The following is a 14,562-nucleotide window of genomic DNA, read 5'->3' on the forward strand; positions in this document are numbered from 1 at the left end:
AATTTGTAACGTAATACAAGTTAATTTTCAAAAATCGTTTAAATATTTTTTAGTAAGGATTAAAATGACTTCATATACTTATTTAATGTTCGAAGATGATTTAGATCGTTATAATCATACGATTAGTTAGAATCTCTAAACCGGTTTTATCTCGGTTTACCATTAACCGTCTATGTTGNGGGGGGGGGGGAAGTTATATTTCTCACAATAATGTATGTTGATTTTAATATGATTTTTTAAAACTATCGTCAAGGCATCCCATGGCCTTACTAAAATCATGACCCCAAGTTATACACAAGAGGGTCCCAAAGCACGTATCAAGTTAGATTACAAAACAATTTGTGGAGGTTGCTTAAGAAGACGAGCAAAGGCCCAAAAACTTAAACGTAAAGCCCAATCGGTTATTTTATTATTTATTAATAATATATTCCGTAATTAATTGAAATTTGAATTAATTTTGTTTTTTTCCTTTTCTTCTCTAGCGGAAGCCAAAAAAACGAGCTTGTGCGCAGCAAAAGAAATAACAGAAAACACAGAGAAGTGAGAGAAGAGAGAGAAGAGAGAGAGAAACTAGAGAGAAGAAATGTCAAAGTTTCTTGGTTCTTCGTTAATGGCGGTTACGAGTTTCTGTTGATTTCTCTTCAACCTTAAGAAAATTTCAAAATCTCCCATCTCTATCTCCTCCGTTTCGTTCTTCTCTTCTTTCTTCTTCTTCTTTCTCCAAGAACCCTAAATTTCGCTCCCTCCGACCACCGTACTGACTTCATCGGCTCGATTCGGGGATCTACGGTGGTGATAGTTAGCTATGGATGCTCCGGTTAACTCCAATTCGATTCAGGTGTGTCTCTTAGCTCTTTATCTTTGTTTATCTTCTTGTTCGTTAGTTAGTCTGCGCGGAGATGTAACTGAGAATTTTTAGAGTGCTCGCGAATCGTTTCTATGTAATGTGTTTGCTATTTCTTGGTTCGATTTCGAATCAAATCATTAGTGGAGTGAGGTTTATAGAGGATCTCAAAGAAGGGATTCACTTGATTTGCGTTCTGTTAGGGTTTGTGTATGAGGATATAACAAATACTATGTGCTTAGGAGTCCCGAAGTGAAGAGAACTAAGATCTTTAACATATAAGATTCAAGAGTTCATTTCCAATTGTTTTTTTTTTTTGGGATTCATATAAGTACCCATGGACGTTGACGTTGGTATTACAAAAAATGGTTATATTAATCATTTACTTGCAATAGTTATGTTCTCCTAACGCTGTTGTATCTTATGCTTGTCATTATTGTTCAGCGAGTGAAGGTTTATCGTTTGAATGAAGATGGTCAATGGGAGGATCGAGGAACTGGATACGTTACTATGGACTATATGGAGGTTTGTTCTAATTCCTGGATCCCTCCTGCGGCCAAAAGTTCTGCAGTGCGCATTCTGGAAATAACTTGTAGCTAAATGGAAACGCTAAAACATGCAGCGATCGGAAGAACTCGGTCTAAATGTCATTGATGAAGATGATAATGCGACATTGCTTGTACACCGCGTAAGCACTGAGAATATCTACAAGCAGCAAGATGGTACGCCTTGTGTATTGTGTTTTTATTAACTATTGTATCTTCGGTTGTAGAGTTTGTTTGCATAACCGGGTATCTGTATCAATGTACAGACACAATCATCTCATGGAGTGACCAAGAGCTTTCAGCAGACTTGGCTTTGAGCTTTCTAGAGACTGCCGGATGCACTTACGTATGGTGAGTGCAATAAAAGTTCTATTGTCTTCTTTTGGAGGAGCCTCCATTCTACAGATCATTCCCCTGACTACAAAAATGGTGCTTCGTCCTATTCAGGAATCTAATATCCAGTATGCAACAAGTTCTACATTTCAATGCTCTGAACGGTGAGATTTTTCCTGACCAAAGTATTTGTTCAACTTTCATATCAGTCTGATTTTCTGCTTATATTTAACTCTTATATTTTCATTTTCTTATTATATGATCAATGTGTCATAGGGCTGGGTTTGAGGTTTGCATTTTAATATTTCTGTAACAGTAGTTTAAGGGGTTTACCTAGATAGAGTTATGGATTTGTGTGGCCAGTTGCTCATTCACCATCTGTGAACAGTTAGACTTCCGAATAGTTGACAAGAAATAATTTGTTTCAGAACTTTCACAGTGATGAAACTTTTGATCAATTTCTAGCACTAATTATACTAATATTGAATCTTGTATTGAAATATAATCATAATGATGACTGCAACTTTTTGTTTCAGCACTATCATGACGATTTGAACATTTGATGGCTTTCCAAGCATTGTTTTTTTTTTCTCCATGTATGTTTTCTATGTAATGGTCACAAATTTTGTATTTGACAACATAAATATCTTTGCTTGAGCAGGCGAAACGTTTGACAACGTGATCAGTGAGTTAGAGAAACTTCCTGTTGTCAACCGTTCTAATCTTCCCCTAATACTCAAGGTTCTAAGATAATAGTGATTGTGTGCTTTCTTTGCTTGTGGTTAACTGAGAGCTATACCCTTCTTTATAGTATCTGTTGTAGTTGAGACTTTAAGACTGTTTTTCTCTTGATTACTTTTGGATACCTACTTTTTTTTTTTATTACTTTCATTTGTCTTTTCATCGTCTGGAGTACTACCGATTTTTCAAAGTTTCTTATGATGATTTGTATCTCCCAGAACTACGATTGTATGTTCTCATCTTTATTTACGCTCTCAGTGCTTTTATGTTCAATTGATAAGTGGATATTTCTTGTGTTAAGTAGTGCCAGTATTATCCTGATTTTGCATTCTAGGTCTCTATTTTATCGAGGATTTGATGTATTTGTTTCTTTCTTCCTTGCAGATTGTTACTAAATATGGCAGCGCCGATGAGATGCGATTAATCGAACTTATGTTGAAGGATGTAAGTAATAAGTGCATTCCAAAGTTCTACTGTTTCTTTTTGTATGAAAGAAGTGGGTTGTGATTCTCGTCCTCTCTTCATTTTAGTGTAATACCTTAATTTTGTTCGCTCTGGGTAGTATACTTTTACAAGCAAAGGTTTTTGGTATCTGAGCTATTTCGTCTTAAATCATATAGCCGAGATGTAATCTTGTAGTGCTTTCATCACCTTTTTAGGTTTTATTCTTGTTAATTTTTTCAAGGACTGACACTGAAACCCTCCTTAACCTACTTTCTTTCCTGATATCTTGATGCAGGATGCTTTCTTTCAGAAATTGATGGCTGTATTTGAAGCCTGTGAGATCAAAAAAGATGTTGATGGCCTTCACATCATGTTCAATATTGTCAAAGAAATCAGTTATTAATCACATACATCTCAACATCATTTTTTCTTACTCAAGCTTCTATATTTTGTGTTATAAGCTGTATCTTGTTTTTATTTTTATGCAGTTTCGCTCAACAGTTCTCAGATCCTGGAGATTATCTTAGGGGATCAACTGTTAATGAAACTTATCGGGTGCCTTGAGTGTAAGCTTCAAGACTCTGGTTGAACGTTGATGATTATAACTTTCAGTGGCGAAGAAGGGCATGACAAGTAGGATGTAGCTGTTTTGTATCTATGGGATAGATGAGAGCGTTTAATTGTATATCATGTGGACTTAAACTGGGAACTTCTCACCAATGGAGAGTGAAATATTTGCGTGCTCTTTGGTGGACTGTTTTTTCCTATCTCCTGTTAATTAAAATGTTATAGGCCAAATTTTTTTTCGTGCCCTCTTCGTAATGTTTTGAGCTAACGGATTCTAAATGTTTTGTTTCTCCTCACAGATAATCCCGATGTTCCCAAGTCTCAACAACACNTGTGATTCTCGTCCTCTCTTCATTTTAGTGTAATACCTTAATTTTGTTCGCTCTGGGTAGTATACTTTTACAAGCAAAGGTTTTTGGTATCTGAGCTATTTCGTCTTAAATCATATAGCCGAGATGTAATCTTGTAGTGCTTTCATCACCTTTTTAGGTTTTATTCTTGTTAATTTTTTCAAGGACTGACACTGAAACCCTCCTTAACCTACTTTCTTTCCTGATATCTTGATGCAGGATGCTTTCTTTCAGAAATTGATGGCTGTATTTGAAGCCTGTGAGATCAAAAAAGATGTTGATGGCCTTCACATCATGTTCAATATTGTCAAAGAAATCAGTTATTAATCACATACATCTCAACATCATTTTTTCTTACTCAAGCTTCTATATTTTGTGTTATAAGCTGTATCTTGTTTTTATTTTTATGCAGTTTCGCTCAACAGTTCTCAGATCCTGGAGATTATCTTAGGGGATCAACTGTTAATGAAACTTATCGGGTGCCTTGAGTGTAAGCTTCAAGACTCTGGTTGAACGTTGATGATTATAACTTTCAGTGGCGAAGAAGGGCATGACAAGTAGGATGTAGCTGTTTTGTATCTATGGGATAGATGAGAGCGTTTAATTGTATATCATGTGGACTTAAACTGGGAACTTCTCACCAATGGAGAGTGAAATATTTGCGTGCTCTTTGGTGGACTGTTTTTTCCTATCTCCTGTTAATTAAAATGTTATAGGCCAAATTTTTTTTCGTGCCCTCTTCGTAATGTTTTGAGCTAACGGATTCTAAATGTTTTGTTTCTCCTCACAGATAATCCCGATGTTCCCAAGTCTCAACAACACCGGACTTTTCTGAGAGAGGATGTTGTTTTTAAGGAGGTAATATAAAGTTCTCGTATGTTCATGATTCCATGTAATTCTGGACCATATTAGCATGAACTGTGCTTAGGGAACAGATAATTCTGGACCAACATTCTGTGGGATTTTTGTGGNAGATGTTGATGGCCTTCACATCATGTTCAATATTGTCAAAGAAATCAGTTATTAATCACATACATCTCAACATCATTTTTTCTTACTCAAGCTTCTATATTTTGTGTTATAAGCTGTATCTTGTTTTTATTTTTATGCAGTTTCGCTCAACAGTTCTCAGATCCTGGAGATTATCTTAGGGGATCAACTGTTAATGAAACTTATCGGGTGCCTTGAGTGTAAGCTTCAAGACTCTGGTTGAACGTTGATGATTATAACTTTCAGTGGCGAAGAAGGGCATGACAAGTAGGATGTAGCTGTTTTGTATCTATGGGATAGATGAGAGCGTTTAATTGTATATCATGTGGACTTAAACTGGGAACTTCTCACCAATGGAGAGTGAAATATTTGCGTGCTCTTTGGTGGACTGTTTTTTCCTATCTCCTGTTAATTAAAATGTTATAGGCCAAATTTTTTTTCGTGCCCTCTTCGTAATGTTTTGAGCTAACGGATTCTAAATGTTTTGTTTCTCCTCACAGATAATCCCGATGTTCCCAAGTCTCAACAACACCGGACTTTTCTGAGAGAGGATGTTGTTTTTAAGGAGGTAATATAAAGTTCTCGTATGTTCATGATTCCATGTAATTCTGGACCATATTAGCATGAACTGTGCTTAGGGAACAGATAATTCTGGACCAACATTCTGTGGGATTTTTGTGGAAAACATTGTTATTGAACCTCACTACTGTTTGCAGGTTATACCATTTACAAATCCAATGGTTCTCTCGAAGATACACCGAACATACAGAATTCGTTATCTGAAGGTTCAATCCCATGAAATCTTCTGAAAACATTTTACGAAATTTGTTTTTTTTTTTGGGATTTTGGTCTCACCTTTTTCTCAACATTCTGCAGGATGTTGTTTTAAAGAATGCATTAGATGATGCTACATCCGCAAGTCTAGATTCAGTAATCAATGCAAACAATGCTGCTGTAAGCCATCTAGATAAACAATCTCAAACTTAACGCATTGAATGCAATACTTATGCACCTCATATGTTGCTTTATTGATGACTATGTTCTGTAGGTTGTTACACTGCTGAAGGATGACATCCAAGAATTATTTGCAAGGCTACAGTCACCTTCTACATCTGATGAATCAAGGAATAATTTGGTATTCCCTGCATCCGTCATATCTAAGATTATGGTCTTTTTGTAATTCATTGAGTATTGTATAAAAATGGTTATTTTAGTTGAAATCCATGAATAGCCCTGCCAATAAGATTCTCTGATTTTAGGCAGAGTCCTGTCGTTAAGGGTCCTGTCGTTAAGATTCTTAGATGCAAAAATTCCAAACATTTGTGTCTATTCAAATATTAAGGCATTGAAAGGATTCAGCTTAATTCAGAGATTTTTGGGGACAGCAGTGATGTCTCTATCAACAACATAAAACTAATAGATGCATACTATATATCTTCATCAAAACCATATACAGTTTCTTGGGTGAGTTTGACTGATGTTTTTTTATCCTCCAAAAATAGGTGGACTTTTGGCAAGAATTTTGTCTTTTAACCAAGAGATCACAGAAGGTATCGGTCTTGAGGTACGTACTTTTTAGAAACTGATTCTGTTGTACTGAGAATTAGTCTTCTGAAATGGATCATGTATGCCGCAGTTATTGCATTATCATTTGCGGATTGTCAATTTTCAGTGCAGAAGAGAGTGTTGTCATATTCTGTATCTTATGTGGCTGCTTGTCTATTTACGTATCTTGTAGGGAACTTATCAATGATGGTCTTTTTGACATTATTGCGGATGTCTTGAAGAGCCCGGATAAGAAACTCGTATTAATGGGGTATATTATTACCTTGAACTAATTATACATGATAGATTGGTTGTGAATTCTTTTAGTTATTATTGTCTTAGGCCCCCAGTCTCATCTGGGTTCTTGAGGAAAAAACAAGTACAAAATTTTCTAGTTCTATACTCAAGAGAATTATTTTCTGTTGGATGCAGGGCACAAGTCCTTAGTATATTGGTGGCTCAAGATTTCACCCTCCTCTGCTCTTATGTTGTTCGACCGGAAAATCCCCTCCTTGGTCTCTTGGTAATTTTTCTTTAACTCTTGTTGGATTGTTTTTCTTTTCAGCTGCGAGGTTTTTCCTGTTTCTTTCTATATTAAAATGAAGTAATAATTGGTTTTGGTTATGTGCAATAGGTTAAGGGAATGATGGAAGATTTTGGTGATAAATGTGTGGACATTATTCAAAATGTACTGGGATTAGATGGAACTCAGGTGCAATTCACCAATGATCAGAAGAAGATGGTATTCTCCTCTTTTTATATGTTCCGTTGTATAAAAAAGTCACAGTCAAGCAAGGTCATCGAGAAAACGTTGCTATATTTCTTCTGACTTTGCATTTCTGTTCTGATTGGTTATGGTTGCATGTAATAGTTACTAGAGGAGAAATGTTACAAATGGTTTCTGTGAAGTCCACATAGAGTTAGTTTTTTCTTGCCTTCTATTGTTAATTCTTTGACACATATCTGTTATAATGTTGGGTATAAGACCGGTAATTCTCCTTTTTCTAAACTGCAATATATCTTGATTTCTATTAAATAATCTTTGATAAAATTTCCAATTTTGTAGCAAGGGAACATTTTGGATATTTTCTGTGAGAAGCATCTACCTGAATTAGCTGATTTCATAATGGCCTCATGTCCTGAAAGACCCGGCGATACAGTTGGCAGCCATCGTGGGGCAAAGAGCGAAGTCCTATTGGCGATTTGTGAATTGATGTGCTCTTGCGTTCAGCTGGATCCATCCAGGACAAAGTAAACTTTATGATGATTATCACATTATTTCTGTTATATTCTCAGTAGTAGTCTTCTAATATTCTTGTGCATTTTCTTCTCTTGTCTGCTACGTGCAGTTTTCTCCATAACAATGTGACAGAAAAGGTTTTGCTTCTCACACGACGAAAGGAAACATTCCTAGTGGCTGTGGCGGTGCGATTTGTCCGCAATCTCCTCTCTGTCCATGTAAGTAGTCCTCAATCAGCATTTTTTCATATAATGACTTTGGCAAGACAAATATTAGTTTATCTGTATTAGCTGAAAATTAAGGCTCAGAGGTCTTTTGTAATTTAAAATAACAATAATTTTAACGGTAGTTCATGATTCTTGTGAACATGTGCTCAAAGTCATCACATAAAATTACTCTGGTAAGGTTCAATTTCAGTGTCGCATGTCATATTAAAACTGAGATTTTTTTTTCCACTTGCACGAACATGAGAATATTTTCTATAATGGCTACAAAAAGTTCTATGAAGAAAATAAGTTATGCAATTTCTAAAATATTGTTCTATTTCAGAATGATAATGTTCAGAATTACATTGTCGAGAACAACACGCTGAAACCGATTATAGATGTTTTTGCTGCCGATGGTCACCGAGACAATCTGCTGAGTTCTGCTGTCTTAGCGCTTCTTGTGCACATATACAAGGTTCCTAATTTTTCATCCATTTCTCTTTCAGTTTTTAGGGGTGTTCCTCTGTACATATTACTGTTTTGTGTGCAGAATAATGCAGTGTTGGCCGAATATGTAGTTGGCACATTTTGGGACCAGTTAGCTCCATTTGAGCACCTGCCTTCCATCCGGGATTTCAAAACGGAATATGAGGGGGTATCATTCCTCGATCTAAACTCCTACTTTGAAAAATTTTCCTACAGTATTCTATATTCAACAATGTGTCATTGTGTGTTCAGCTCATAGAAAGTAGGAGACCAAAGAGCACCAATAATGATCAATCTGATATGATACAACATGGGAGTGCTCTGGATGAAGAAAAGTCAGCTGAGCCACAAAATTCCAATGTCACTGCTGCAAGGTCTGCGATGAAAGAAGCTGAGCCTCATAGTTCCAATGTCATAGCTGCAAGTTCTGGTGCTTCTAGTACACAGATGAAAGAAGCTGAGCCTCATAGTTCCAATGTCATAGGTGCAAGTTCTTCTTCTCAGAGGTATTTCTTTCTATTCTCTCTTGATAGAAATTCATGGAAGGATGAGGTGCATCATAAGCAAAACAACTAATAGTTAATGGATTTGCTTTCTGTTGTCTATTAATCATAATAGCAAGAGGTCTGGAGGTTTGGTTGATTATGAGGATGACGAAGATGATGAAGACTGTAGAGAAATTGAGCAAGAGAAGCGTAAAAGACCGAGGCTCTCTCCAACAAGTGAAGAAAATAAGAACTCCTCTCCAGAACAAGGTGGCGAAGCTAAGGAACCTGGAGAACTCTAGGAGCTAATGACCGATAGCAGCAATAGTTGTAGATGGAAGAAAATGACAACATGTAGATGTAAAGAGATGTTGTGATTAAACATCCCCGACAATAGATAGGATTTTCGGTATATCATCTCTAATTTTTTTGAGTATAGAAAGCTGTCCACAAAAAGAAGAAACTGTGAATAGCCACAATAGACGTTTTGAAACATTTGGATGGTCCGTGCAAATGAGTCTCTGCAATTGCATTTTTGTAAAAAAAGGGCAACCTTTTATTGAAACTGGGGATTTTTACTTGTTTGCTCAACAAGTGAAGATAGAGAGGACCCAAAATCTACTTTTGTTTTTAAAGTATGGATGTTTATCCTCGTGTTGTTTCCATAGTTTACGTTGGAGTTGTAAGTTTGATTGGAAATCATATCTAAAGAAAGCTCACCCAAAACTTTGCAATGCCTTTTTTTTTTTTTTTTTTAAGAGTATTCAATTAAAAAAGATATGTGTAATGGGCTATTTCCTGATTAAACTCATACAAAATCCTCTTGGGGCCAACGCATAAACATCAAACCGAAACTAAACTATTGGAATTCAAAATCGACCAGGTTCACAAACCGAAATAAACCAGGACTTCCGGTAAGCCTGGACGACACTAGAACACGTTGTAGCCGCCTTCTAACAGATCTGCAGATGTTTACTAGAACAGGACTTCCGGTAAGCCTGGACGACACTAGCCGAACGGAGATGGTGATCCAAGATCCGTTTCCATCCGTTACCGTAGAGCCTTTTTGAGAAAGAGGAAGAGAACTGAGCTCGTCTTTGTCGAGGAGGCTTCTTGCTTAGTCGTGAGGGAGAAAGACAATAGGGAGTAGATGAAGAGACCTTCGATGGTGGCTTAGCTTTACTGGATCAGAGACTACCTCCCCTATCGAAACCGATCCCGTGAAACCTCCAGAATCTCTAGTCCCCAGATCTAACTATCTTTCCTCTCGTTTCTCGCCGTGAATCTTCCTCTTCTACTCCGCATCGCTACACTGCCGGTAGAGCTCTTACCATAGGAGTCGTGCAGATGCTTCTCCCCTCAACTGTCCCCTTGATTTTGATCCAATAGTTTCGCCGAAAAGATGCAATAAGTCGCGGATGAAGAACCATGAGCCGTAGGGTCCTCATCGTTACCGGAATTGACAGAAGACCCGCCGTCGGTGCACGAATTTGTGATCAGAAGAGAAAATCTTTTGAGAGAAAAATCGCCGCGAGTGAGATCCACACGCGCGACTTCCCCGAAAGTTCTTTAACTTTGTAATTTTTCAATGGAAACTTCAAGATTATATTTTAAATATTATATTTGTATCAATGTATCATAGTAATTTAATTTGGAAAAGTATTGATTATGCTTTCTTTTATATAAGGTGTTAAGAAAAATCCTTTACAAAACATATCAAACAAGAAATAGGAAAATATCAAGAAAGAATGAGTGTGTGTAAAAAAAAAAAATCAAGAAAGAAAGAATATTGTTGCTAAATAAAGAGAAGGAAAAAAAATAAATAGGAAAGAGGGTAATTTGGTAAATACTGTCTCTCTTATGAAAATAATTAGAAAAAAGAGTTGCGAATACTTTTGTCTCTCTCTCTCTCTATATTTCGTCTTCCTCTTCGCTCTACGCCGCCTTCTCACTCTCTCTGTTTCTCTCAGATTGGCTCAATCTTCTCCATTAATTCCCCCCCTCCCAAACCAAACGAAGCACGCTCTTTCAAGCATCCTCTTGGTTGGTGGTCTCTCGTCTCAAACCAAATTGTAAGTTTTCTCCACTTTCTTTTACAAAGTTTCGTCTAGATCTTGGAATTGAGTAACTAGATCGGTAAAACCTAGTTTCGATTTCTCTGGATATAATCTCAAAGTTTTGGAATTTACGAATCAAATCTTATTGTGATGTTTTAGGTAGCGAAACCCAGTTTTTTTTTTTTTTTTTTAAATCGTCGCATCAAGTAGAAACCCTAATTTCGAATCCCTCTGATTAGGGCTAAAACCCTAAATTGCTCAAATTCTCACTTTTGTTTTGTTTGGTACGCAGAGATATGTCTGATGCAAAGAATGAGAATACACAAGTTGCAGCTGATAGAATCAAGGCTGCGACACTCTCTGCTGCTAAAGGTTTAAGTCGTACACAAGCTGAGCGAGCAGCTGCTGCAGCGGCGAGAAACGTTAACGCTTATGGGCAAAAAGAAGAAGGTCCGAGTAGATGGCAGGAGAAAAGGGAACTAAAGAGGCAGATGTATCTGATGAGTACTGAGAAAGCTGTTAGGCTTGGTGAAAGGAAAGACAAGTCCATGTCAGCAGCTTCCGCTGGAAGTGCTTCGACGGCTTCTCAGTGCCAGAAATGTTGTCAGACTGGACACTGGACGTATGAGTGTAAGAACGAGAGGGTTTACATCTCGAGGCCTTCGAGAACCCAGCAGCTTAAGAACCCTAAGCTGAGAATGAAGCCTTCTATTGATGATCTTGATGGTAATGATGATGATGAAGAAAGGCGTGATGCTGCAACTAATGGGAAAGCAGAAGTTGAGAAGCGGTCTAAGAAGAGTAAGAGGAAGCACAGGTCAAAGTCTGATTCTGGAAGTGACAGTGAAGCCTCTGTGTTTGAAACAGAGAGTGAATCATCTGGAGAGAGTAGTTCAGGATACAGTTCATCTTCTGACTCAGAGGAGGAAAGGAGGAGGAGGAGAAGGAAGGCAAAGAAGAGCAAGAAGAAGCAAAAGCAGAGGAAAGAAAGGCGAAGAAGATACAGCTCTTCTTCATCGGAGTCATCTGAGTCAGAGTCAGCTTCGGACTCAGATTCTGATGAAGACAGAAGCAGTAGGAAGAAGAAGAGCAAGAGACACAGCAACAAACGCCGTTGAATTGGTTTAAGGGAATCGAAAAGTGGATGAAATTTTCTTAGAGAATCATTTTGAGCTTCATGAAGAATACTCAGTGCTATGTTTCTTCTTTTTCCCTCAAAGTTCAACTTTACTTTTTGTCAGCCATATAATGGTTTTGTGTTGTAACAGACTGATGAATCTTAGAATCCCCTTAAGTTTTTTCAGAGCTCAATAGCTCTTGTAGAAGTTTATAAACCCAAAAGAAAGTTTTCATAAAATGTTACACATGTTCTGGTAGTGTGGGTTTGATTGACATTATATACTTGCAAGGATGGAGGATTTTTTTGGGCATAAGCAAGATCGATCCATTGTCTTATATAGAAGACACCAACCCAACCTAACCCTCAACATAGAGCATCTCTGTTGAAGGAACCAACTCTCTGGCTAGATGATCATTAAAACGCATAAACCTACAGCCGCATGAGCCTTCAGGACAAGCCTCAAGTGCTAATTTGGTGTAAGATTACCTTGGTCTAGTGTTTAGTGATCAGTGATAGTTACATGTTCAAAACTAAAGGCCACTAATTTGTCAGGGTTGTCTCTACCTTTCTCCATCCTCAGAGCTTGCTCTTGCCATCATGGTTCACTAATCTAACATAGCTAAATAAATTATGTCACACTGATACATTGCAATCCAACGACAAAATAAAAATAGAAAGCAATCACTTTATAACCAGAAAATTTGCCAGATAGTATATTTAGCGATTGATCCAAATTATCTCACTAAATTGCACTTACAAAACAAGAAATTGGAAAGTAATTAGTACAAATAAAAGAGTTAGGCTGAAATATAAAAATATGAGTAAAATGAGGGCTCATTATATAAATATCAATAGTTCATGTATCTTTTACATGTTTGTAAATTACTCTCTCGACTCTCGAGTCATACATAGCTGCAATCTCTGACCTTCCTCACAGACTGATCCCTCTGTATTTAGAGACTTGGCTGCTCGGGATTGTACTTTGTGGGTTCTTACCTATTGAAATATCTCTGTGTGTTGATACACGGGTAAGTCCCATATTGCACACATAGTGTTCGCTAAAATGCCTAACTGAGACTCGAGCTGTAAAAGTTGCATATACGCGGTTGGTTTCTCATTCTCTATTCTTCAAGATCTTGATTCATGAACATGATTACGGGTTTAATCGCATCCATTTCGTTAGTAGTTTAAATAATTTAACAGTTTTGGTTTTTGTGTCTCAACATAGTAGTGATTTGAGTTTTAATATGTTCTTCATTTCTTAGCTGCTGAGAAAACAAAGTGAAGTGATTTAGAGTATGTTGCGGAACATGATGATGCCGTGGAACAGAAGCAATCAGAATGTAGTTGGATTGTTGATAAGGCATTTCGCAACGAAACCTAAACCCAAGATGAAACCGATCGAGCTGAACACACCACCGGAGCAAACCCAGACGATCACCCGAGTCATCTTTGATATTTTGAAGGATCATGGACCTCTCACCATTGCTGAAACTTGGGATCGTGTCAAGGTACTCTCTTCTTTAACATAACCAGATGAAGTTTTTTTAGACAAGTAGGATGAATGAGTGTTTCTCAAATCTGTTCCAAAGGGTAGAGAGTGATATCTCAAAACCGATTTGAGAGATATCACTCTTCTACATTACAACATGCTTTCACTTTCTTTGTTCTTGAGGTTTGGGAGTGAAAATTTTCAATTGGCCAAAGGCAGAGAATGTAAGGTTGATGGGTTCTATATCAAAACCAAGTGGTGATGTCACTCTTTCTCAGTAAGAGATGATCTCATTTTTCATTATTAGAGGTTTTAGGACTGAAACTTAATAAAGCTATAATGGCTGTTCTTAATCTGTCAACAGTCGAGAATGTGAAGTTTGATTGAATTTTTTTCTCAAAACTGTGGCGATGTCACTATTGTCTAACACTATCAGATGCTTCCATTTTCTTTCTTAGAGGTTTTAGATTGACATTTTGATAGCTAGAGGTAGAGTAGAGATTGTGAAGGTTCATAATCATAGTTTCCATCTAGGATAGTTTTTTTTTGGTTAGCTTTCAAGCAAACTATGAAAGTATCACCGTTGATATTCAACACAAAGTGTATTTTTCAATCTGATCATTGGTATGTAAAAAATTAAACAGGAGGTGGGATTGAGAGGGCTAACGAGCAAGCGTCACATGAAGATAATACTAAGGTGGATGAGAGAGAGACAGAAGCTGAAGCTGATATGTAACCATGTTGGTCCTCACAAGCAATTCTTGTACACTACTTGGTTCACTAAACACAACCCTTCTAAATTCCCTAAGCCGCCGGAAAAACTCACAGGAAAATCCTCTGGCCACCCTTAAACTTCCCTGAGCCAACACTGTTAATTTGCAAGGCTTTGTTTCTTGGAGCTTCGTGTTTACTGTAAAAAGTCTGTTTTGACAAGTTTCTCTCAATGTTTCTGCTTCTGAACACTTTTCAAGGTACACCATGTATACAAATAATGCTTTTCAAGATTCTTAATCTTTTCTAAAAAGGTGTAGGAATGACATCATCATTCATGCCAACACTCTTCTTTGTTCGATGAATAGGAAATTTGTTTTTCCATCGCAGCACCAACCAGTATTTA

The 14,562-nt window shown here is 37.2% G+C and overlaps 3 protein-coding genes across 4 annotated transcripts; all 3 read left to right on the forward strand.

Annotated features, from left to right (window-relative positions):
- LOC104725435 (serine/threonine-protein phosphatase 4 regulatory subunit 3-A-like) lies at nucleotides 192-9,441 on the forward strand. Its single transcript, XM_019231571.1, has 24 exons — nucleotides 192-386; nucleotides 483-838; nucleotides 1,289-1,369; nucleotides 1,467-1,566; nucleotides 1,656-1,740; nucleotides 1,837-1,886; nucleotides 2,384-2,463; nucleotides 2,848-2,907; nucleotides 3,203-3,302; nucleotides 3,396-3,473; nucleotides 4,615-4,682; nucleotides 5,531-5,599; nucleotides 5,691-5,768; nucleotides 5,863-5,949; nucleotides 6,317-6,378; nucleotides 6,553-6,630; nucleotides 6,792-6,882; nucleotides 6,994-7,101; nucleotides 7,426-7,610; nucleotides 7,709-7,817; nucleotides 8,149-8,280; nucleotides 8,356-8,460; nucleotides 8,544-8,797; nucleotides 8,910-9,441. The coding sequence occupies exons 2-24, from the start codon at nucleotides 806-808 to the stop codon at nucleotides 9,076-9,078; spliced, it is 2,262 nt and encodes a 753-aa protein (XP_019087116.1). The 5' UTR covers nucleotides 192-386; nucleotides 483-805; the 3' UTR covers nucleotides 9,079-9,441.
- LOC104725436 (zinc finger CCHC domain-containing protein 10-like) lies at nucleotides 10,672-12,209 on the forward strand. Its single transcript, XM_010444100.2, has 2 exons — nucleotides 10,672-10,848; nucleotides 11,126-12,209. The coding sequence occupies exon 2, from the start codon at nucleotides 11,130-11,132 to the stop codon at nucleotides 11,949-11,951; it is 822 nt and encodes a 273-aa protein (XP_010442402.1). The 5' UTR covers nucleotides 10,672-10,848; nucleotides 11,126-11,129; the 3' UTR covers nucleotides 11,952-12,209.
- On the forward strand, nucleotides 12,826-14,500 carry LOC104725438. Of its 2 annotated transcripts, none has more exons than XM_010444102.2 (3): nucleotides 12,826-12,981; nucleotides 13,219-13,464; nucleotides 14,090-14,500. In XM_010444102.2, exons 2-3 carry the CDS (start codon nucleotides 13,252-13,254, stop codon nucleotides 14,294-14,296), a joined length of 420 nt encoding a protein of 139 aa, XP_010442404.1. In that variant the 5' UTR covers nucleotides 12,826-12,981; nucleotides 13,219-13,251; the 3' UTR covers nucleotides 14,297-14,500. The 2 variants fall into 2 exon arrangements, with proteins under 2 accessions (XP_010442404.1, XP_010442403.1); XM_010444101.2 differs by having other exon boundaries at nucleotides 12,827-13,058.

This window comes from Camelina sativa, chromosome 11, assembly GCF_000633955.1.
Source record: "Camelina sativa cultivar DH55 chromosome 11, Cs, whole genome shotgun sequence".
NCBI classification, from domain to species: domain Eukaryota; kingdom Viridiplantae; phylum Streptophyta; class Magnoliopsida; order Brassicales; family Brassicaceae; genus Camelina; species Camelina sativa.